The sequence below is a fragment of the Schistocerca piceifrons genome, chromosome 8 (assembly GCF_021461385.2).
Source record: "Schistocerca piceifrons isolate TAMUIC-IGC-003096 chromosome 8, iqSchPice1.1, whole genome shotgun sequence".
Lineage (NCBI taxonomy): Eukaryota > Metazoa > Arthropoda > Insecta > Orthoptera > Acrididae > Schistocerca > Schistocerca piceifrons.
Window position 1 is genome coordinate 417,722,602 of NC_060145.1, and position 25,929 is coordinate 417,748,530.

The window sequence follows — 25,929 nt, forward strand, 5'->3', positions numbered from 1 at the left end:
CCCCCCCCCCCCCCCCCTGCGCCCCCCATTTTTCAACCAGTATAACAATGCAGTACATTAACTCTGACAGCTGGCAGAGGCCTTCTGTCACATGGTGCCTGCTCATCACTATTGAGGCACCTTCCTTTATTGAGCAAGGCGGGGCACACTGGTCTCGCATTCAGGATGATGGTGATTCAAACCCACATTGGGCCATCCTGATTTAAGTGTCCTGTGATTTCCCTAAACCACTTCAGGCAATTACGAGGACTGTTCCTTTGAAAGAGCATGGCCACCTTCCTTTCCCATTCTTCCCTAATTCGATGGGAACAATGACCTTGATGTTTGGTCCCCTCCCTCAAATTAACCAACCAACCACTTCCCTTTAGGCTAACACTCCTAATGCCCATGGCCTTGCTGCTATTGAACACTACCTTTCTCAATGCCCAACGGATTCCAAACCTACAAAATCCATGCTAGTCACCATGATTAACTATATTCCCATCCACAATTATTTCAACTTTGAAAGTATCACCTACAAAAAATCTGGTATATGGCTTTGGGCATCCTCATGGCACCATCCTTGTAGTTCAAATCAACAGTGGTGGATTCTTTGTCAGCACATAGCATTATACGGTTGGAATCAGTTTTTCGGCAGTAGATTGAAGTTCTTTCTGTGGACATAAGTTTAGCTTATATGCTGAGGGATTTGGGGAATTATGGTGATGCAAGGCATGAGCTAAAGAAATTTTGGAAAATTAACAGGGGGTGATTTGGGGGCATTGAGGATGGATCATGGTTGGATGGAAGAGTGGACTGAGGCAGGCAGGGTTCAAGATTGGTTGTATATTAAGTCCAGTTGGCAGGGTTGGTGGCGAAAAATTATTTCCGCTTTAGGGACTAAGAGAAGGAGAGAAGGTGAAAATGTCTTTAACAAGCCTTGCATGATTGCGTTTGGGAGTGGGGCAAAAGGTGAGGCCTTTGGAAAGGACTGATAATTATGTGGGGTTAAGGCTTCTGGAGGATTGGTTTGTGATTGTATTACGGGTCTGTTTATGCTGTGGACTCTGCATGGTGGGGGAGTGAGTTTTTCAGGATGGGATAAATGTAGTAGGTCTGCAAGGTAGGGTTTGTCAGCTATGAGGAGATGCGGGGGAGGTTCAGAGAGTGTTGTAGAGGTGGAGGGAGTAGGAAGTGAACAGGGTGCAGAATTTTTTGAGGTGGCATTGTGCATGCTACTCTAGTTCCTGGAGGGCAAGTGTTTCAATGTGTGATATGGGATCTAGCAATTTGGGATTGCATACTGGGAGAAATTTATGGATAAAGAGAAGGTATTGCAAGGAGGTTTGGGTCTGATTGACATGGTTCTGTAGGACGGTATTGGTGAGGGTTAAGGAATGGCGGAATCTGAATAGGTGGGGGTCATTGTGTTAAGAAGAGTGGCAGCTAGAGTTGGATAATTTGATGGTAAGTCCATTTGCAGGGACTCCATGAGCCAAACAACAATGCAGGAGCAATATGTGGGACTGGGTTCTGGCTACAGATAAGGAAATTTTTCTGTACTAATGCAGATGTAAGGAGCAAGGATTCTTGGTAAAGCATAAAAATATGTAAATAACACAGAAATACACCCAAAAAACTTGGTGATAATACACCAAAAAACATGTGCAAAATCACAAAACTGATGGATTGGATAAGTATGGGGAAACAAGATGAAATCTGAGGGTGTAGTCCAATAGTAAATGGTGAAAACCAACTGAAATTGACACGAAAACACCATGAGATCAAATATAGAATAAAGAGATTGTAATGTGAATTACAGGTCTGTGGTTGGATAAGTGTGAAGAAGGGGCATGGCTGATGTGACTATATTAGCTGAAGTAAGTAGGTGAAAACTAAAATACAGAGGAGGAGTGGTGCATGGGGAGGGGTTGGTAGGCTGAGATACAAGTTTGTGTGGCACAGGAAGGTATGGAAATTAACATGAAAAATATGTGAGAGTGATGCAGAAAGAGTTTTCAATTTGAAGGTCTAGTATTATTATTGTCAGGAGTAATGTTGGACATGAGATGCTACACTAACAATCAGCATGGTTCTTTAGCTGTCCATTGTGCATGGCTGAGATGGTTGATACAGTGTGACTCTTAAGTAGACTATACTGTGTAGTTAGGAAGGCAACAAATGAAACACAAGAAAGAAGAGAAAGGAGGATGGACACTGAGTATAGTAATGCATTAGAAAATAGTAACAATGGAAAAGAGCACTAGGTTATGGGATGGAAGAAAAGCCATCAGACAAAATCAAACAATGGAAAGTCTAGAACATCCAGGACGGAATAATGACAATATTATGAAAAGGACAGTTGCTACTCACCAGACAGCAGAGATACCGAGAGACACATAGGGAGGGGGGGGGGGGGGGGGGAAGAGAGAGAGAGAGAGAGAGAGAGAGAGAGAGAGAGAGAGAGAGAGAGAGAGAGAGAAGAGAAGACTTTCGAACAAAGCTTTCGACCAAACAGGCCTTTGTCAGACACTCCTGCCTTGGACTACCACTATCCACCACCTCTACAAGCACCTCCAAACCTCAACCACATCCCTTCATGGTTGACAAACACTGCCTTGCAGACCTACTACATTTACCCCGTCCTCAAAAACTCGCTCCCACCACCATACAGAATCCAGAATCTAAACAGATACATAATACAGTCACGAACCTTTTCTCCAAAAGCCTTACCCCCACGTAAATATCAGTCCTTTCCAAAGGCTTCACCTTTTGCCCCACTCCCAGATTCAATCTTTCAGGACTTGTTAAAGACCATCTCTCTTCCTCCTGGGCCCTACAGTGGAAAGACTTTTTTGCCAGCAACCCTACCATCAGACTGACCCTAAGATCAATTTTGAACCCTGCGTAAATCAGTTCACTCCTCCAGCCAACCATGATCCATTCCCACTGCCCCAAACCACCCTGCTAACTTTCCAGAATTTATTAACCTCAAACCTTGGATCATCATCATCATTCTCAAATCTCTCAACATTCAAGCTAACCTTATATCCCCAGAAAGATCTGCAATCCACTACCTAATGCCTGATCCCAACCTTATAATCCTACCTGCTGACAAAGGCTCCACCACTGTTGTTTTGAACTGTAAGGATTAACTGGGAGACAGACTCCGCCAACTGTCTCATTCATCCATCTACAAACCCTCCACAGTGACCTCATTCTAGAAATCCAACACAATCTCCAGTCTCTCCTCATATCCTTTTGCCCATCCCAGAATGTCCCTCCAGATTCTCTCTCTCTCCTCACCCCTACCACTCCCTGCACTACCACCTTCTACATGCTTCCTAAAGTCTGTAAACCCAAGCACTCAGGAAGCCACATTGTGGCTGGTTACTGTGCCCCCACTAACAGAATCTCTGCTCTCACAGACCAAAACTTTCAGCCTATTACTCAGAACCTCCCCTCCTACATAAAAGATACCAACCATTTCCTCCACCAACTCTCCACAGTTCATGTTCCTTTATCATATCGAGCCCTGTTCATTACTACTGATGCCACCTCCCTTTACATTAACATCCCTAACATCCACTGCCGTGCCACTATTGAACACTACCTTTTCCAATGCCTGACGGGTTCCAAACTTACAACATCCTTGCTAGTCACCATGACTGACTACATTGTCACCCACAATTACTTCTCCTTTGACGGCATCACCTACCAACAAATCTGGGGCACGGTTATGAGCACCCGCATGGTGCCATCCTGTGCCAACCCATTTGTGGGCCATCTAGAGGAATCTTTTCTAACCAACCAGAATCCCAAACCCCATACCTGGTTCAGATTCGCTGATGAGATCTTCGTGATCAGGATTGAAGACGAGGAAATTCTGCCAGAACCTCAACACCTTCTCCCTCATTCACTCCATCTGGTCCTCCTCAAACCAACAAGCAACCTTTCTCTGGCTTGAACTCCTCCACAAAGATAGCCACATCAATGCCTCCACCCACATCAAACCTACTGAGCACCAGCTATACATCCACTTCAAAAGCTGCCACCCACTCCATACCAAGAAGTTCCTTCCATACAGCCTAGCTGCCCGTAGATGTCACATCTGCAGTCATGAGTAGCCCCTATTGAAGTATCCCAAGTGTCTCACTGATGCGTTCACGGACTGTAATTAACCTCCCAACATTGTACGAACACATGCCTTAGCTGTCCAGTCACCCACCATCTCCCGAGGTCCCACCATCCAGCCACAGAGGAGCATTCCTCTCATGACTCAATATCAACCAGGACTGGAGCAAATGAATCACATTTTCCACTAAGGCTTTGATGATTTCTTGTTGCATCCTGAAATGATGAATATCCTACCCACTATCTTTTCCACTTGTCATACAGTGGAATTCTGCTGCCCACTGAACCTACACAACCCCCTGCTTCCAACTCCTTGCCTCATGGCTCACATCCCTGTAGTAGACCTAGGTGCAAGACCTGTCCCCTACACAATCCCTACACTACCATCTTAGCCCGGTCACATGCATCACCTATCACATCAAAGGCAGGGCTATCTGTGAAACCAGTCATATGATCCACAAGCTAAGCTGCAGCCACTGTGCTGTATTCTACATAGGCATGAAAACAAACAAGCTGTCTGTCCATATGAATGGCCACTGACAAACTGGCGGCCAAGAATCAGATGGACCACCGTTGCTGAGCATGTTGCTTAACACAACTTTCTTCATTTCGATGACTGCTTCACAAATTATGCCATCTGGATTCTCCCCAAAACCACCGGCTTTTCTGAATTGCACAGTTCAGAACACTGCCCAGAATATATCCTACATTTCAGTAACCCCCCTGGGCTCAACGTTCAGTAGTCATTGTCCTTTACCTACCTATGCCCTTGCCTGTTCCCTTTCCAGCACTACACAGTTCTCTGTTCCACGTATGCACTCACAGTATTTTCACTTCTCTCCTTTTCTGCTGCCCCCCCCCCCCCCTCCCCCAGCCCTCTGTCTATCTCCCGACTGCACCCAGCTGCCCTATCCTCTCCACACCTCATCCCTGTATTCTCCCACAAGCAGCAGTTTACAGTCTCCCTCCCCTATTTCTGTGTCCCTCCCCCTCTATGCCCGAGCTTCCCCTTTACCCCCCACCCAGTTTACTGCTCCCATTATGTGCTGCTGCTCACAGTTTGGCCTTGGCAGCCAGAGACTGTGCCATGTGCATGTGAGTTGCACTTCTTCTAGTGTGTGTATGTTGTCTAGTTCTTGTGAATGCCTGTTTGGCTGAAAGCTTTGTTTGACAGTTCTTTTCAGTTGTGACTATCTGCAACTCAGCATCATCACTATACGGTGAGTAGCCACTATACTTTGAGTGACATTTGGTACACAATGTCTGTGGTAATGGTACCAAAAACTAAATGTTTGTTCAAGATTCACTGGATGAACAAACTCTTGTAGTAATTAAGCTATTATTGATAAATAAATAAATAAACAAATAAATGTTATATTACTGCTTAACCAAATGCCATTCAGTGTTATAGTTCAAGAGGAATGCACTCTGATATTCAAGACAGGTCCCCTTAAATGTTTTAAGTGAATTTTGGAATCCAAAGACCAAGAGGCTTACTTAAAGTGTCACATTAAAATAAAATTTATTTACTTTAGCTAGTATACAATAGCACCATTAGGTATGTTCAATGAAGGGAGTAATGTTAAACATATGAAAATTAATTTTATGACAACTGGTTTGCATTCATCATTTATTGGAAACCTTATTTAATATGACAAAGTAATGTATACAGAATAAATTACAATAAATTTTATTTGAACACAGGACACAAAAAATTAAATAAATCTTAAAAATAAACGGGCCACTCAACCTCACTTTCAAAAGAAAGACTTAATTCTAATTTCCTGTTAAAAATCTGCAGACTTCTTCCACAAACTCATTAGGTTTATCTGCATGTACCCAGTGTCCAGCACCAGGAATGTACTTGAAAGTTGCTGATGGGAAGATTTTCTTAATTTCCTGCTCATCTTCTTTTCTAGAGGAGGAAAAAATACTCCAATGCATTGCAACTAAATATACAGCATTAAGTATATAAGTATACCAAGTACAAGGCCCACCCCCCTCTCTGCGCGCGCACACGCACGCACACAGAGACAGAGACAGAGAGAGAGAGCGCAATACTGATTGACATTAACAAACTAAAAGTAGGGTAAATTAGTTTCCAGACCAATATACCAATACAGATAAAATACCTTACAGAACAATGCAAATTCATACATTAGTTATGAGGATTCTGACCAGTAATGACACAACTGAGCATCGCTGGTTGTGTTCAAAATGACCACCAGCAGTGACAATACATGCTTCCTGTCTGGTATCAAATGACTGCTGCACACGTGCTAGTGTTTCAGTGGAGACCTTCGACTAGGCTGCAGGAATATGTTATCATTGGATATAGTTGGTATGTCCTTGACGACAGCGCCTTTCAGCTTTCTCCACAGAAAAAAGCCTGCAGGTGTCAAATCCAGCAAATGGGTCAGCAAAGACACAGCATCTCTTCATCCAAATGGGAAACAATTCATGAAGCTGTAATACTTTGTGCACTATGGGCTGGACAGCCATCATGTTGATACCAGAGGTTCCTCCTACTTTATCGAGGACCATCTTCTAGCATCTGTAGACGATGGTATGCTAGGAGGCTGCGATACTTGGGTGCATTCCGTGTTCAGTTAGTCAGACATGGGCCTATGAGCTGATGGTTCACTATCCCACACCACACGTCTACACTCTTTGGACGCTGATGTTCCATGTGACAAAGCCAACAGGGCTTGACAACAGATCGATAGTGCATGTTTCGGCAGTTCACATAGCCATGATAAGTAAATGTGGCATCATCACTAAAGAACATGCATTTGAACGATCCTGTTATAATGCCCATGAATAGGAGTTAATGTGATTATTATAATAGTTTCCATGCCCCTCTTGATGAAGAGAGGTGTGATAGGGATGGAACCTATGTCGGTGGAGAATACATACGACACTTGCCTAAGTCATGCCATTTCCTCACGCGATTGTGTGGGAGCTAATGTACGAATCAACTGCAACAGCAGCAAGAATATTAATTTCCCCCTCTTCTGTTGTCACTTTGTCCTGTTATGCTGTCTAGGTGTTACACTACCACTTTCATGTAACTGTTTGATGAGGATGATACATAATTGGCAAGATGACTTGCCACATACACCACACAAGAATGAACTGCATTCTTCCTACACTCTCCCTACACCATAAGCATGTCAGCTTTTTCTGCATCGGTAAATCCCATCATCCCTCCGAACCTACTGCTTGGACTGTCGCACACTGACTGACTAGCAAGTCGCATTGCACTCAAGCATCACACAATCACACTGTAAGCAAACATAACAACATTGTACCAAGCAATTACACAGATTCAATGACACAAACATGTGTCGGTGTGGAAACACTGCACAATATCATATCTCATAAATGGCTTGCACTAGCCTCCTGCAATGAACACCAGTGACATTCTAATTTACCCTACTTACAGTTTGTTAATGTCAATAGACATAGGTCTATTTGCACAACAAATACTCTTTCTAAGTATTATTACAATATGTGTATAGACTAACAATATGAACCTGACTACCAAGCCAACATCAATAGCAAGTTCCATTTCCCCAATATCCGTGGCGCAAATTTTATATATATATATAAAATTTGCACCACGGATATTGGGGAAATGGAAACCCACTTCCTTTCGTCTTTCCCTCTCCTTCCCTCTTTCCTGATGAGGCAACAGTTTGTTGCGAAAGCTCAAATTTTGTGTGTATGTTTGTGTGTCTATCAACCTGCCAGCGCTTTCTTTCGGCAAGTCACCTCATCTTTGTTTTTATATATAATTTTTCCCACGTGGAATGTTTCCTTCTATTATAATGATATATATATATCTCTCTCTGCTTGTGTCTGTATGTGTGGATGGATATGTGCGTGTGTGCGAGTGTATACCTGTCCTTTTTTCCCCCTAAGGTAAGTCTTTCCGCTCCCGGGATTGGAATGACTCCTTACCCTCTCCCTTAAAACCCACTTCCTTTCGTCTTCCCCTCTCCTTCCCTCTTTCCTGATGAGGCAACAGTTTGTTGCGAAAGCTTGAATTTTGTGTGTATGTTCGTGTTTGTTTGTGTGTCTATCGACCTGTCAGCACTTTCGTTCGGTAAGTCACCTCATCTTTGTTTTTATATATAATTTTTCCCACGTGGAATGTTTCCTTCTATTATATATATATATATATATATATATATGTGTGTGTGTGTGTGTGTGTGTGCACGCATGTAAGAGAGAGAGAGAGAGAGAGAGAGAGAGAGAGAGAGAGAGAGAGAGAGAGAGAGAGAGAGAGAGAGAGACTGTTACAATTATAGTGGAAATTGTCATGACCGCAATGGAATTATTGCTCTCTAGTCAGTATAAAATATTTTGCTAAAAGACAGCAAGCAGTAATCTGCACAGTAAAAGCACAAAAAACTGGTGGTTCATCACCAGAAAAGGAACCCATTATCTGAATAGCATTGCCATTTTTCAGACTGCGTATCTGAAAATCACTTGTTACCTCCTGGGTGACGTAAGTGAGAACAAGTCATATACGAGGTGTTTCAAAATGAAAATGAGTAGCAGGGTCCTAAGACTTCGTAGCATTCCTTACATTCAACTTACACTTATAAATAATACATCAAATGAAACAGCAACAGTTTTGTTTGTATATCTGTGTGTATGTGCATGCACTGTTTCCGCGTCTTCTGCTAGAATGCGCTAGTAGCAAATAGTGCAACCAGTGAACAGAAAGCTTTTAGTGTTTTATGGTTTGCAAGGACAGAATCTGTTGTTACAGTACAATGTGCATTCTGTAGTAACTTCCACTGTCATCTCCAAATGACATCATCCATAGGTGAATTAGTAATTTAAGTGATGTCTGTGTGGAAACTTAAGGAGATGGTGACAAATAGGTCCTTATCTTTGCAGTTGTTACAACTTCTAAATCATACAAACTGCAGTTTATATGCCAACTTTGCAAATGAATGTTGTTGCATGATGACAAAGACTTTCTGAGTGATGAATCAACATTTTACTTAAGTGGCAGTGTGAACACGCACAATGTGTGAATCCTGGGGTCAGCAGATCCCCACGAAATGGTACAGCTGCATTGAGACTCCCCTGAATTTAATATTTTTTGTTCCATTTCATCATGGAAAGTTTATGGGCCTTTCTTTTTCGATGAAGAAACTCCAACTTGTGTTTCTTACCTTTATGTGCTTCAACTATGTCTGTTCCTGCATTTGAAGAAGCTGAACGATTGAGCTTTATTTGGCAGCAAGATGGTGCACTGCCACACTCGATAACTCAGTACACAACTGGTTAAACAATGTTATACTCAACCACTGGATTGCTTGCAAGGACCAAATGACAGAGTTTGTTTTTCTTGGCCCCCACGCTCACTCGATCTGACAACAAGCGATTTATACTTTTGACTACAAATCAAAATATCCAGGGTCCCAGGTTCAAAACTCACCATTGTTTAAATTTTGAATAAAAATCATCAGCAATGGTGGGCAAAGACTTCTGGCCTAAGAAGTCACCCTCATGCTGCTAATGGCCCAGCCAAAGAGGGTGGATGAGTGGACAGCAGTTCAGGACACTCTCTTGCCCTTGAGGTGGGAAACTGTCCCTATAAGATGGAAGAATCTGCAATGATCAATGGCTTGAGGATGCAAAAGGCAATGGAAACAACTGCATTAAAATTACATTTGTGTATCCAAGCAATGTGGCTTCTAACTGAAAAAGTGTCATAATGATCTTTCCACTGGCAAATGATTCCAGACAAGCCCCCATTAGGATCTCCAGGAGGGGACTACCAAGGGAGAGGCAACCATGAGAAAAAGAGTGAATAATAAATGTAAATGTAATGTTCTATGAGTCAGAGCATGAAATGCCAGAAGTTTGAACATGGTAGGGAACTTAGAAAATCTGAAAAGGGAAATGCAGAGGCTCAATCTAGATACAGCAGGGGCCAGTGAAGTAAAATCGAAAGAAGAAAAGCATATCTGGTCAGATGGGTAAGGGCAATATCAACAGCAGCAAAAACATGATATAACGGGAGAAGAGTTCATCACGGATATGAAGGCAGGGCAAATAGTGAGTTGCTGTGAACAGTCCAGTGAGAGGATTGTTATCATAATTGAGAACAAATCAATACCAACAAGAATAGGTCAGGTATGCATGCCAACATCACATGCAAATGATAAAGAGAGAGATAGTTTACGAGGCTACTGAATAGATAATTCAGTATGTAAAGGAAAATGAAATCTAACAGTCATGCAGGACTGGAAAGTGGTTGTAGGGAGGCAGTGGAGAAAGGGTTATTGGAGAGTAAGGGCTTGATAGTAGGAAGAACAGAGGAGAAAGACTAATTGAGTTCTGCAATAAACAGCAGTTAGTAATAACAAATATTCTGTTCAAGAATAACAAGAAGAGGAGGTATGCTTGGAAAAGGATGGGAGATACAGGAAAATTCCACTTACATCATGTTCGCGCAGTGATTCCGAAATCAGATATTGGATTGTAAAGCATACCCAGGAACTGAGATAGACTATGATCCAATTTAATTATAATGAAGAATAGGCTGAAGTCTAAGAAATTAGTCCAGAAGAATCAAAACATAAAGAAGTGGGATACAGAAGTACTAATGAAGAGATACATTAGAAGTTCTCTGATGCTACAGATACTGTGACAATGAATAGCTCAGTTGACAGCTTTTGTACTGGAATGGGCATCTCTAGAAAGGACAATCGCAGAAGCTGGAATGAGAAACTTAAGTAGAAGGATGATAACTATGAATAAACCATGGTTAACAGAAGAAATACTTCAGTGGATCGACAAAAGGAGGAAGTCCAAAAATGTGCAGGGAAACTCAGGAACACAGAAATACAAGTCATTTCGGAATGTAATAAATAGGAAGTGCAGCGAAACTAAGGTGAAACAACTGCATGAAAAATGTAAAGAAATTTAAAAAGAAAAGATAGTCGGAAGAATGCACTCAGCAAGCAGAAGTAAAACAAGCTTCGGTGAAATTACAAGCAAGGGCAGTAACATTAAGAGCACAATGGGATTCCACTGTTTAATACAGAGGAGAGAGTGGATGAGTGGAAAGAGTACACTGTTGGCCTCTATGAGACAGAGGACTTGGTTAATGACATGATAGAAGAAGAAACATGAGCCGACGGGGAACAGAGAGAGAATCCAATATTATCATCACTGTTTGAAAGAGTTTTGTTTTTGTTTTGTTTTAGGGCACAAAAACAAGTGGGGTCATGATAAGAGAAGACAGCTAAAAGCAGGGACATGAAGAAAGGGCTACAAACAGCACTATACAGAAATGGAGGTCCAAAACTAAAAATTAAGTGATCTTCGCCATACTGCTTCAGATAGAAAGTGAAAAGCAGTCAACAGACCATGCAGCATCTGCTAAAATGGCCAATAATTTAGCTGGCAAAACCAAGCAGGAACGTAAACAGTTAAAAAATGGGTATTCCATCAGGAAGTGGTGGGCAATTAAAACTTGGGTGCAATGTGTACAGAGAGGTGGGGGAGCACCACTTATCAAATGATTATGGCTAAAATGGCAGTGCCCAATACACAACCTAGTTAAAATGACCTCCTCCTGGTGGAAGGGCCAAGAGGAGGTCGTCCAACCCGCTGGGAGAGGCTTAATAATCCAGAGTTTACTCCCTTGAAGAGAGGACAAATGACAATGCTAAAGGAACACAACCCCCTGACAGACGGCAACACAGAGATCACTGGAGGGAATATAGGAACTACTGGTCTGAGGTACGAGGACAGCACCCTCTGCAGCAGCCTCGTTTCCTGGCAGACTGACATGACCAGGAACTAACATAAACATCACAGCGGCTCCACCAAGAGTGAGCAAGTGACAGTTTTCCTGGACCCGTTGCATTCAAGGGATGGGAGGTGTACAGCGCACATAGACTTTGAAGGGCGCTGAGAGTGTCTGAGCAGAGAACACAACTGAGAAGTCCGTGTTGCCACATGTACTCCGTGGCCTGACACAATGCAAAGAGCACAGCTGTAAATACTGAGCATTGTGCTGGAAGCCGATATTGAAAGAGGTGGGCACCAATAACAAAGGCACACCTGACACCATGGACAGTCTGAGAGCCATCAGTGTACACAGAGGTATTATCGCAAAATTCCATGCAAAGGTTGTGAAACTCAAGGCAATAGGGTGAGGCTGGAGTAGTATCCTTAGGAAGCAAATGAAGACCAAGATTAACGCAGGCCACTTCATGAAGCCAAGGTGCTGAAGGGTTCACACCCACTGGGAAAGTTGCAGGTAGTGTGAAGTCAAGCTGCTGGAGCAAGTGCCAAAAGCAGACTCCAGAAGGTGACAGAGAAGGGGAATGCACTGTATACTGGCGATCAAAGGGATCATCGAAGAAGGAGGCATAGGATAAGTGGCCACGCATGGCAGACAAACAGCCAGAAAACCTGCCGAGGAGAAAGTCACGGCGGTAGGACAGTGATAGTTCAGTGACTTCAGCATACAGACTCTCAACAGGGCTAGTGTAAAAGGCGCCAGTGGCCAAATGGATGCCACAATAGAGGATAGTGTTAATATGGCGTAAGAGGGATGGACGTGCATGTGCGGAAACAAGGCACCCATAGTCTAGTTTCGAATGGACATGGAACCAGTACAAACGGAGGAGGGTAGTTTGATCAGTACTCCAAGAAGTACCATTGAGGACACACAAGACATTGAGGAACCGCGTACAGCGGGCTGCCAGGTAAGACACATGGGACGACAAAGAGTGTTGTTTCCTATTGAGCATGAGCCCCAGGAATTTCGAAGTTTCAACAAACGGAAGATCAACAGGCCCAAGATGTAAAGATGGTGGGAGAAACAAACTGAGCTGCCAGAAATTCATGCAGATGATTTTGTCAGTTATATGCTCTTGGCTTCTAATGGATGATATAACTGTTCCCACTCAGAAACAATAACATTAAAGGTGCTGAGGTGCCTGTTCTGTGAGGTTAGAGTGGGGTCCAATAATGCCATATGCATCCACGTCTATTTGTGTGAGCCACAGTATGGTGCATGGCAGAGGGTTTCAATAGCAAACTTCTATTTGAGCACAACACCTCTCTTTTTAGAACTTGCCACTGGAGTTTGTAGAGAATCTCCACGAGGCTGTCATGGCCTTTGTTGGATCTTATCTAACTCTTCTATTAATACAAACTGGTGAGGATATCAGAGCGAGAGTGATGTTCAAAAACTGATCAAATAAGTGTTTTGTAAGCCACATCTTAAATGGATGAATTACATTCCCTTGAGATTCCTCCACAACAAATCTCAGCTTGACATCCAATTTTCCTAAAATTTGTTTCATGTGACCATTCTACTATAGGTCATCCTGGACGGTTACTCGTACATATTTTACAGCAATTAATGTATCCAGTACTTATTGCCAATGGCATAATCATACAGAAGTGGATTTATTTGCCCACTTATGCTACACTGATTTATGTTCAATGACAACTGCAACACCCTCCAGTAACTATTCGATCCTCTGCAGATTTCCTACATTTCACTACAGTCTTCTGGTGTTGCTACCTTGCTATAGATGATCGCATGATCTGTGAACAGCCTCACTGAGATTCCAGTGTTATGCTCTAGAACATTTACATATACAGTAACAGTCTTATCACATTTCCTCGGGGTGCTCCTGAAATTACATATGTAGATATTGTTCCATTAAGAGTGATGTGTTGGCTTCTGTCTGCAAGGAAGTCCTGAAGCCTGTTAAAAATATGGTCAAACAATCAATATATTCATATTTTTTCATTACATGAGTGCGGAACTATATCAAATGCTTTCCTGAAGATGTCAACAAAACAACTTCAATCTGGGTGCCATTGTCTACAACACTCTGGATCTCATGAACAGACAGAATGAGCCGAGTTTCACAAGATCTCCATTTGTGGAAATCCATGTTGATTTTCATAGAAGTTTTTTGTTCCCACAATATGCCAGCATAATCCATGTTCCCTAATTCTACAACAAAGTGATATATCAGTGATATAATTATCTGCATCTGTCTTATGACCCTTCTTGAGAACTGGAATGACCTGCAATTTTCCAGTTGCTTGGGACCCTTTCTTGTTCCAGCAACCTATGGTAAACTACTGTTAGAAGAGAAGCAAGATTTTTTGCATAATCTCTGCAAAATCTCTTGTGTATTTCATCCAAATCATGATGCCTTTCCACTATTAAGCCATTGTAATTGTTTTTTATGATCACTCCTTTTAATATCTGTCATTTTGTTGTTCATATGATCGAATGGAGGAGGAGATAGGGTTTAACATCCCGTCGACAATGAGGTCATTAGAGATGGAGCATATCTCAGACTGAGGAAGATAAAGAAGAAAATCAGCTGTGTTCTTTTGAAGGAACCACCCTGGCATTTGTCTTAAGCAATTTAGGGAAATCGCAGAAAATCTAAATCAGCTTGGCCAGATGCAGGATTTAACCATTGTCCTCCTGAATGCAAGAATGGGGTGCTAACCACTGCACTACACCACTCAGTGTGACCGAAAGGAGGAACCGTATTATGCTTTTCCATGGTAAAAGTGTTTTGAAGGACTGAATTCAGAATTTTGGTCTTCTTTTTTCTTTTGTTTTGTTGCCAGTATCATCACTGAGTGACTGAACATATGAACTGAATGTACGTAATGACTTCACATAAACTTATCAGAGTTTTTAGTTAGATCAGACGGCAATATTTTACTTTCACATTCATTGAAAATTTTCTTCAAACTGCTCTCTTTAAGCTTTTTTTTGCTTCATTTTGCTAGTTACCTAGGCTTTGACTTCACTTACACCTGTGATGAAGCTCTCTTTGTTTTTGTAGCAACATTCTATTACGGTTATTTAACCACGGGGTGTCTTCCCACTCCATTAAAATCGTGCTCAACACATACTTGTTTAAGGTGTATCAAACACTGCTTTTGAATTTTATCCATTTGTGCTCCACATTTCCATCCTCCAAAATGAATATTTTATGCTGGCTACACAAATACTTTGCAATTTGCATCCTGTCACTCTTGCTAAACAAAAATATTTTCCTACATTTCTTAACGTTCCTTATAATGTCTTTAGTGATTGATGCTGTCACAGCCTGATGATCACTGAACCATCCAGAACATTAACTGATTTGATAAGTTCAGGACTGTCTGTTGCTAGGAGGTGTAAGACATTGTGGTATGAGTTTGTTCTCTAAGTATCTGCTCAAGCTAATTTACAAAACCTTCTGAATAATCTTACATGAATCTCAGTCTCTGAAACCAGCTGTGATTAAATTGAAGTCTTCCCCCTATCACAATAGCATGATAAGGAAACTTATTCATGATATTCAGCAAGTTCTCTCTGAAATACTCTGCCAGTACAACTTCTGGTGTAGGTATTCAATAAAGGCATCTGTTTGTCACGTTTAACCCACCAATAGTTTATGATTTGTTATTAATGAAAACTTTGATCCAAATAGACAGACATGGACATTTCTGATGCCAAACAATATGATCGAAACCTACATCTCGATTTGTGAGAAGTCTCATTGTGCTGGTTCCAGTGGTTTCGATGAATAGGAGATGGGCTGTTCTGAGTTGTTTTCATTCCTGTGCACATATGCTGCCTCAATGCCATAAGGAGAAGTGACAGCTGTCAATTTTAAGGACATTGGGGGATATTTTGGGGGTCATATCTGTCAGCGTTGTACTTGATCTTGCCCTTCTTTGAGACTGCTGGTGCCGTACGGTCATCAGCAAGAGATGACTTAGTCCGCTTCATTGTGGGTCATCCGTCCTGATGCCACCCACTCTGATCAGGGGCTCTCCCCATGGGTGCCACCTGGCCACAGCAGAGGCCACCTGGCATGATGGCTGTTGCCGGGAGTCCTGATGCCCCAGGAAGACAAGCATCTACTCCTTGGCATACATGGGGAGTTTACAGCTCAGGTATCAGCAGTGCGATCCCTGTGTTGTCAGGGGGCTACCAGCAAATGGGTACATGATGGCCCCACCACAACAGACTGGCTACTGTGCTGGATACTGGGTGCAGAGAAATCCAACGTCTTGGGGGCGAAAGAGGACAGGAAACAAGGGAAGAAGATGACATACCCTGGAAAGTGTCCTCACCCATATAGTTGAATTGCAGGTGGAGATGCAAAGCCATGACAAGAGGTTCAGGAGATCAAATCTAAGGGCACTATGGACAACTCATGCACCATGTAAGGCATCCTTCTCTATATGGCCTGCACTTCTGTAGAATTTGGAAAGTGGCAGGTCAAACCATAAAATGGGACCTGAACTTACAGGGCCGAAAAGTGAGAGATTCCTTTTATTTGCCTCTTACGACAGGCAGGGCTATTCTAACCCCTGGACCCGCACTGGGTTACATTTGTGATTCTTAATCTAAAGGCAGCTGCAAATATCCAACTGCCAGGTAAATTCAGACTCAACTATCCCAGCAGCCTGGGGTCAGTAGAGTTCTTGTTTGAACGCTGCACATAGAGTGACGAATAAGTCACTGTATTTGGGTGGTGGGTGGTGACCACCTTTGAAGTCTGATGCACGGCCCTTTGATTTAAATGTAGGTGCAAATGCATAACAAAACTCACCCATTTCCTAAAATGGGACTGCGTCCGAAATGACTTCGACTTCACAGGAGACAGAAAACTCAAATGCTGTAGAAATGTCTAAGGCGAAAATGTTGGTAGCTGAAGGATGACCACTGATGAATAAGGTGACCGAGAACATGACCTGTTAGTTGGCCTTAGTAACTGAGAAATGACCAGAAGGGGGATGGAACTGCCCTAAAAGCTACCAATACCAAGACAATTACCTGATTAATCAGTGAAACTGTGGTCCCAGGATCCACTTGAACAAAGACTTGGTTGGAAATCCTAAGATACAGGAACAATTTCCACACTAGAGGCTACGGACTGCAGCACACACATGGTTCCTCGCTGCAGGATTATAGCAGATACCCAATTCCATCACTCTGGCCTAGGGTGCCCCTCTTCCCCAAAGTGTGTTCACTGTACCCATCAATCTGGACACACAGCTCGTAACTCAGTACCTGACAATGACAACACGTCTGATCAACAAAATATTGTGGCCATTGGACAGTATGAACTGGTACTACACCTATGGACTGTTTGTCATGAGGTGTTCACCAGCCATCCAATTTCAGTGCTGCTGTGTGCACGTCTAGATCTGGAGTCAGCTGAAAAAAAAAAGTCAGGATAAGAAACTTTGCAGTCTGAGTCTGTGTATATGAAATTGCATTTGTAGCTCAGTTTTTACGAATCAGTTACCCAAGAAGGGTATGTTTGTGGCATTTGTGGAACTCTAACCCTGAGGTAACAACATGATACCTCTGGGAATAGTAATTAGTCATGTGTGTGCATATGCTGGTGAACGAGAGAGAGCATCTTGGTTGAGCAGTGGCACTAACTTCCCAACTAGGATATATGTTTCTGGTGATGTCCATGACAAAAACAACAACTGTTCTCATGAGTCTTCTGTAACCTGATGCACTGTGAAATGTAGACTCAGGAGACATGCACATGTCCCTATCTTCCTTACTAGGACATTTGTGAGTGCCCTAAGGTTTGGAATGATTGGCTCTTCTGAACAGTAAATTTGTCCATCAGTACCTGCAGCAACTTCTTTAAAAACTGTCTGCTGCTACTGCTCCACAAGACAAATCAATATGGCTTCCATGATACTAAAGAATGTGCTGTTTCCTTGTCATCAACATTGTGACCAGGAGGTGACACAGTCACAGATGTAGTAAGAACAAAATAACTCAAGACAAAAGACAGTGTTTAAAGATAAGTGAACAACAACCAAACAGGTTCAAAAGATGGGCCAAGCAGGTAACCAAGACAATGTGATAATGCAGTAGAGTCAATCCAGAGTCACATGTCAGCAAATATACACAACAAAAGTGAATATTACAGTCATAAATCACCAACCCTACTTCTCTCTACCATGGCAAGGGTTACTGGCCGGAGCATTCACATGAAGAATACGGGTAACTGTAGTGCTTCACAGGTACTGTTGCTGCCTTTTGGCTGTCTAAGTTGTCTTCTTCCAGCAGGCATTAAAATTTGCTGGGCCAGGATACAAGAGGATGTATGTGGGAATAAGTTGGTGGAAGCCCCACATGCAGATTTGTATGACGATGAATGCTTTCAAGTAGTATCACGTCTTCTAAAAAAAACTGATACATGAAAGATTGGCTATAAGATCTCCACGTGGAGGAAAGCGTGCTGAGGCATCATCCCCAGGATGATTAGGAAATTAACCTTGGACCTCCTGACTACGTAGTTTTCTGTCTGTAGAGAAGATAATATTATAAACTAAACCAGAGGAGGAAAGCTTATGGATCCCAGGAAATCCCACTCCAAGCGACCTGTGAAAAGGCTGGCATAGGAAGGAGCCATCCTGGTTCTTACGGCCACACCCCTGACGTTTGTATGTCTGCACCTCAAAGGTGAAATAGCTGTTGGTAAGTATAAAGTTGATTTAAGTGAGCACAAAGGATGTCATAGGTTTGGAATCAGGTGGCCACTTACTGAGGAAGTGTTCAGCAGCAGACAGACCATTGTACATGGGGGATGTTGGTAAAGAGGGAGGTGGCATCAATGGTGACAAGCAGTGTGGTGGGAGTGGGGTGGGCACAGATTTAAAACTATTTAGGAAATTGTTGGTGTTTTTAATATAAGAGGGAAGTCTTTGTACTATGGTTTCTGGTGGTGATCACCTATGGTAAATGTACAAGATTCTCTCACTCTAAGTGTTTTCAGTCAGTACCGCTTAAAACACCCAAGAGAGTTCCCTACACAACATTTCATGCGAGCTGTAAAGTGCTGGATTTGATTACTTCCTGGGGCTGCTCGGCTGAAAGGAAGGGGAAACTAGAGTTTCCCGAGGGCATGCAGTTTTACTGTATGGTTAAATGATGGTGGCGACCCCTCGAGTAAAATATTCCGGACGTAAAATAGTGCCCCATTCAGATCTCTGGGCAGGAACTACTCAGGAGGATGTTGTTATCAAGAGAAAAAGAACTGGCATTCTACGGATCAGAGTGTGAAATGTCACATCTCTTAATTGGACAGGTAGGTTAGAAAATTTAAAAAGGGAAATGGATAGGTTAAAATTAGATATAGTGAGAATAATTAAAGTTCGGTGGCAGGAGGAACAATACTTATGGTCAGGTGAATACAGGGTTATAAATACAAAATCAAATAGGGGTTATGCAGGAGTAGGTTAAATAATGAATAAAGAAATAGGAATGCACGTAAGCTACTTCAAACACCATAGTGAACATATTATTGTAGCCAAGATAGACACAAAGCCCATGCCTACCACAGTAGCACAAGTTTATATGCCAACTTGCTCCGCAGATGATGAAGAGATTGAAGAAATGTATGATGCGATAAAAGAAATTATTCAGGTAGTGAAGGGAGATGAAAATTCAACAGTCATGGGGGACTGGAATTTGATAGTAGGAAAAGGAAGCGAAAGGAAAGTAGTAGGTGAATATGGAATGGGGTTAAGGAATAAAAGAGGAAGCCGCCTGGTAGAATTTTGCACAGAGCATAACTTAATCATAGCTAACACTTGGTTTAAGAATCATGAAGGAACATTGTATACGTGGAAGAGACCTGGAGAGACTGGAAGGTTTCAGATAGATTATATAATGGTAAGACAGATATAGGAAACACGTTTTAAATTGTATTTCCAGGGGCAGATGTGGACTCTGACCACAATTTATTGGTTATGAACTGTGGATTAAAACTGAAGGAACTGCAAAAAGGTAGGAATTTAAGGACATGGGACCTGGATAAACTGAAAGAACTGGAGGTTGTAGAGAGTCTCAGAGAGAGCATTAAGGAACAAGAATGGAGGAAGGAAATACAGTGGAAGAAGAATGGGTAGCTTTGAGAGATGAAATACTGAAGTCAGCAGAGAATCAAGTAGGTAAAAAGACGAGTGCTAGTAGAAATCCTTGGGTAACAAGAGATACTGAATTTAATTGATGAAAGGAGAAAATATAAAAATGCAGTAGATGAAGCAGGCGAAAAGGAATACAAATGATTCAAAAATGAGATTGACAGGAAGTGCAAAATGACTAAGCAGGGATGGCTAGAGGATAAATTTAAGGATGTAGAGGCATATATCACTACAGGGTAAGATAGATAGTGCCTACAGGAAAATTAAAGAGACCTTTGGAGAAGAGAGAACCACCTGTATGAATATCAAGAGCTCAGATGGAAAACCAGTTCTAAGCAAAGAAGGAAAATCAGAAAGATGGAAGGAGTATGTAGAGGGTCTATACAAGGCCGATGTACTTGAGGGCAATATTACGGAAATACAATAGGACATACGTGAAGATGAAATGGGAGATATGATACTGCATGAAGAATTTGACAGAGCACTGAAAGATCTAAGGTGAAGCAAGGCCCCAGGAGTAGACAACACTCTATTAGAATTACTAATAGACTTGGGAGAGCCAGCCATGACAAAACTCTACCATCTGGTGAGCAAGATGTATGAGACAGGCGAAATACCCTCTGACTTCAAGAAGAATATAATAATTCCAATGTTAAAGAAAGCATGTGTAGACAGGTGTGAAAATTACAATACTAACACAAATTCTTTACAGACAAATGGGAAAACTGGTAGAAGCCGACCTAGGGGAAGATCAATTTGGATTCCATAGAAACATTGGAACACACAAGGCAATACTGACCCTAAGACTTATCTTAAAAGATAGATTAAGGACAGGCAAACATATGTTTCTAGTATTTGTACAATTAGAGAAGGCATTTGACAATGTTGACTGGAATACTCTCTTTCAAATTCTGAAGGTGGCAGGGATACAATACAGGGAGAAAAAGAATATTTACAATCTGTATAAAAACTAGATGGCGATTATAAGAGTTGAGGGCATGAATAGGAAGCAGTGGTTGGGAAGGGAGTGAGACAGGGTTGTAGCTTATTCCCGAAGTTATTTAATCTGTATACTGAGCAAGCAGTAAAGGAAACACAAGAAAAATATGGCGTATGAATTAAAATTCATGGAGAAGAAATAAAAACTGTGAGGTTTGCCAATGACATTTTAATTCTGTCTGAGACAGCAAAGGATCTGGAAGAGCAGTTAAATGGAATGAACAGTGTCTTGAAAGGAGGATATAAGATGAACCTCAAAAAAAGCAAAATGAGGATAATGGAATGTAGTCCAATTATATCATGTGATGTTGAGGGAATCAGATTAGGGAACGAGATGCTTAAAGTAGCAGATGAGTTTTGCTTTTTGGGGACCAAAATAACTGATGATGGTTGAAGTAGAGAGGATATAAAATGTAGACTGGGAATGGCAAGGAAAGCATTTAGAAGAAGAGAAATTTGTTAACATCAAATACAGACTTAAGTGTGAGGAAGTCTTTTCTGAAAGTATTTGTATAGAGTGTAGCATTGTGTGGAAATGAAACATGGACAATAAATAGTTTAGACAAGAATGGAATAGATGCATTCAAAATGTGGTGCTACAGAAGAATGCTGAAGATTAGATGGGTAGATTATGTAACTAATGAGGTGGTACTGGATAGAATTAGGAGGAAAAAAAGTTGTGGCACAACTTGACTAGAAGAAAGTATGGGTTTTGTAGGACACACACTGAGGCATCAAGTGATCACCAATTTAATATTTGAGGGAAGCTTGTTGGGTAAAAATCATAGAGAGAGACCAAAAGCTGAATACACTAAGCAGATTCAGAAAGATGTAGATTGCAGTATTTGCTCAGAGATAAAGGAGCTTGCACAGGACAGAGTAGCATGGAGAGCTGCATCAAACCCGTCTCTGGACTGAAGATCACAACAATAACAACTGGGCCTGCCATATGATCAGTAAAATCTACCTCCTCAATGTCCTTTGAACTGAATTCCAAATGACTATCTCCGTCAATGCATGGTGACAATAGAATTAGATCCTGATTTACAGTACAGTGATTGTAAAGAAAATTAATATGCCAGTGTAGTTTAGATAATGTGTGTTGGAGTTCTGTGGAGGCACCCCTGCTTCAATACAACAGCCAGGAATTATATCCTATGTTGTCCAATTCATGCTGATGAGTTCCTGAGCTCTTGTTTTAAGTGATTAAGCCTGAAAAACCTTGCAAGTACTACTACTTGTTCTTTCAAGTCAATTGTCTTGCTTTTATTCCAAAGATGAAAAATGCTCTGATATTCAGTGAACAGCATTTATATTTGAACAATTACACTGCTAAATGCAGAGCAACATATGTTGTGTCATCGTTGGAAAGAAAATTTCTTATGCAAAAGTCCTACGGGACTCTTGTATCAATGTTGATTTAAGTCTGCTTCTTCAACACAGATTTTATTAAACACAAATTATGTACAAATAAATCACAAATAGTTATAGTTCCTGAGTCTTTGGGAAGTACACAAAACAGAAAACTTCTGGTGGTGGAAACCTCTCACAATCAGTCAATACAGTACTCTGGTGGTTTGTTGAAAAGCTCACATGTAGGAGAATACATTTTGCAGGTTTGACAGGGAAGGACTCTGCTCTCAACATGCTTATATGCCATCAGTTTGATCACTGAAGAGAGAACTATTCAGGTCAGGGAAGGACTCTGCTCTCAACATGCTTATATGCCATCAGTTTGATCACTGAAGAGAGAACTATTCAGGTCACTGACAGTACCTGATTAGGCACACACGAAAGTACTTGTGGCAACCAAATGTCAAAGATACGTAACAATGAAGTCCAAATCACAGTCCATAAGAAAACAGTAGTGCAGGGTGATTGTCAATAGGTACACTGGAGAGCCTGCTGTAAACATCAGCTGATTGCAACATGTGACACTATGATGGTCCATAGCAGATCTGTTGCAGGTGCTCTGTCACATGCCACTGACACATAAATGCTGCACCATGCCTAGTGACCTCCTCTGACATATATGTATTATACTGATTAATTCATTGATATGTCTGGTGGGATTACGAGAAGTGTTGTAGTGGATCACAACTGTAATGCGATCCATCCAATCCTTGGATTCTGTCTCACTGTTCAACTCCACTGAGCAACCATCATGTCAACTTCACCACATCGTGGACTGTTCTATGGATACCTACATCCAAATGGGGAAGGGGGCGTTATCATGTGAGTGTTCTACTTTTCACTGAGTAGTGTCCGAGAGTTCAGAGGATTATGATGAGAGCTGAATGGTAAAGAACGATCCACATCATAGAGTTGACAAATGTATCAGTTATCATACTGAGAAGATGTAATTGCTCTGATAATATGAATCACTTTGTGTGTATTACTCCCTCCAGTAGAGACAACTGGTAACAGCCATTGTGGAATAATTGCTAAAGGAAATGCACAAAGTGCTTGGATATTTATTATGAGAGTGGCACAATGTTTGCATTTCATACTGCTTGATACAAAGGGTGTTCAATAAGTTTTGCACAGTCATCTCTAATTTTTTAATTTTTTTCAGGAGGAGAATGAAATTTTTTGTGAACATACTTGGAACATTTAGCTATAAGTTGCTGTATAAAAGTATTTTCTTTTATTTACAGGTAAGCCATAATGGACCATGAAGTAGCTGTCGGGTTGCAACAACAGTTGGTGATGGAGACCCTCTTCAAGAGCAGTGATGACTCTGCCACATCAATTCACAGGAAGTTGCTGCCTGTTTATGTGGAGGACATAGTGGATCGCAGCGGTATCCAGTGGTGGTTGCAGAGATTTAAAGAAGGTGATTTATCTCTAATGGACAATCCATGATGTGGTAGACCATTGATGGCAGTGAGTGATGTGAATAAGGAGACCATTGATCAAATCATCCAAAATGACAGATGTGGGACGACAGGATGGCTTGCTAAAATGGCTCATTTGCCATTGGGTAGTGTGGTATCACTGGTACAGTTACTAGGGTACAGAAAAATCTGTGCATGTTGAGAGCTTAGATTATTGACAAGAGAAATGAAAACAATGAGGAAGAAAGTGTGTGAGGGTCTCATCAAGACCTTTACTGAAGAGTGGAAACAGTGTTTTGACAGCATCATTACCCAGGATGAAACACAGTTGCTTTTGTCTGAACCTGAAAGCAAAACCCAATCCATGGAGTGGCGTCATCTGGGTTCCCTTCGGAAGAAGAAACCAAGACTTTCACAAACAGCAGGCCAAAAGGTGATGGCCTCCTCCTTCTGGGATCAGTGTGGTGTCATTTTTTCATCGATTTTCTGGAACCTGGCTCCACTATTAACTGGGACCATTACCGTTTGTCATTGGACAAACTGTGACGTGCCAACAAGACCCACAGACCACAGCTTCAGGGTCAGCTCATCAGATTACACTACGACTATGCCGAATCTCAAAAAGCCCTTATGACGCAGGAGAAAATCAGGACGACAATGGGTTGGAAAATTGTTCCTCATTCTCTCTACAATCTGGACATGGTTCCATCTGATTTTTACCTCCATGTTCGTCTGAAGAGCCACCTGCATGGTAAAACATTTGATAGTGGGAAGACCTTATTTCCTGTGTCAAGTGATCGTGTAAAAGTCAATCCCCAGAATTTTACTAAAGTGAATCATGGAATCATGGAAAGAACGTTGGGCCAGATGCGTCACAGCTGATGGAGGCTACATTGAGTAGGTTCAATGTGTAGCTAAATGTTCCAAGTATGTTAAAAAAAAAAAATTCATTCTCCTCCTGCAAAAAATAAAAACAAATTAGAGAAGACTGTGCAAAACTTTTTGAACACCCTTTGTAGTTGGTCACTCAATTGTTACCAGTTTCTCACCGAGATCATACTTCCAGGGGAAGCTGCATCCATTATCACAAAAAACAATAGTAAGTTTAATATTTGTCTCTGACACACCAATGTGAAGAACACTGCAGTTGGTACATCCCATTGTACCAGTTATTAGGGCCTTTTCCCTGTTCCAATGACGTATTGAGTGCAGGAAGTACAACTGCTGAAATGTACCTGAACATGCTGTAATTAGTCTAATACTGTCTGTGTGATCCCTGTGGGAGTTATACAAAGGGGTTTTTAATATATTCCTATATTCAGCACATAAAGTTGCTTCTAAAACTTTCCAAGTAGGTTTCCATGGGATAGTTCGTATCTATTTTCAAGATTCTACCAGTTCATTTCTTGCAGTGTCTTCATGACACACTCCTATGGGTCAATCAAATGTGGGAACATTTGCATTGGCCTTTTTTGTATACATCCGATAACCACCATTAGTCCTATTTGGTATGATCCCACACATTTGAGCAATATTCTAGGTGAGTTGCACCAGTTTTTCTTTTTTTTTGTATGCAGTCTCTTCTGTAGAGTGACTGCATTTCTCTACTATTCTAGCAATGAACTGCATGGTGCCACCTGTATTATCTATGACTGAGCCCATGTATTCATTCCATTTCATATCCTACATATTCTTAGTTCCAGGTATTTTTATGAACTGACCAATTCCAGTTGTGACTCACTGATATTATAGTCATAGTTGCTATGGTTTTTTTCCTGCTTTGTGAATTTCACAGTTTTTTAATTTCTAAACATTTAAAGTGATTTCCACCACTCTGAAATCTTATCAAGATCCGAATGAATAATTGTGCAGCTTCTTTCAGACAAAACTTCATTATAGGTAACTGTGTCACTGCAAAACAGTTGAGCTTACTATTAATATTGTCTGCAAGGTCAACAATATACAACACATACAGCAATGGTCCCAACACTTTCCTGGG

General features: G+C 41.6%; 1 protein-coding gene across 3 annotated transcripts in view; it reads right to left on the reverse strand.

Moving 5' to 3' along the window:
• Positions 1-5,729: 5,729 nt before the first annotated feature.
• The window catches only part of LOC124712513 (protein ABHD11-like), a 54,948-nt gene continuing 34,748 nt past the window's right edge, over positions 5,730-25,929 (reverse strand). For 2 of the 3 annotated variants that reach the window (XM_047242824.1, XM_047242823.1), the window contains one exon: positions 5,730-6,028. In XM_047242824.1, the coding sequence (XP_047098780.1) occupies positions 5,890-6,028 (139 nt within the window). In that variant the 3' untranslated portion in view covers positions 5,730-5,889. Of the gene's footprint in view, positions 6,029-16,972; positions 17,357-25,929 lie in introns of all 3 variants that reach the window. The other variant, XR_007005584.1, reaches the window with a different exon arrangement.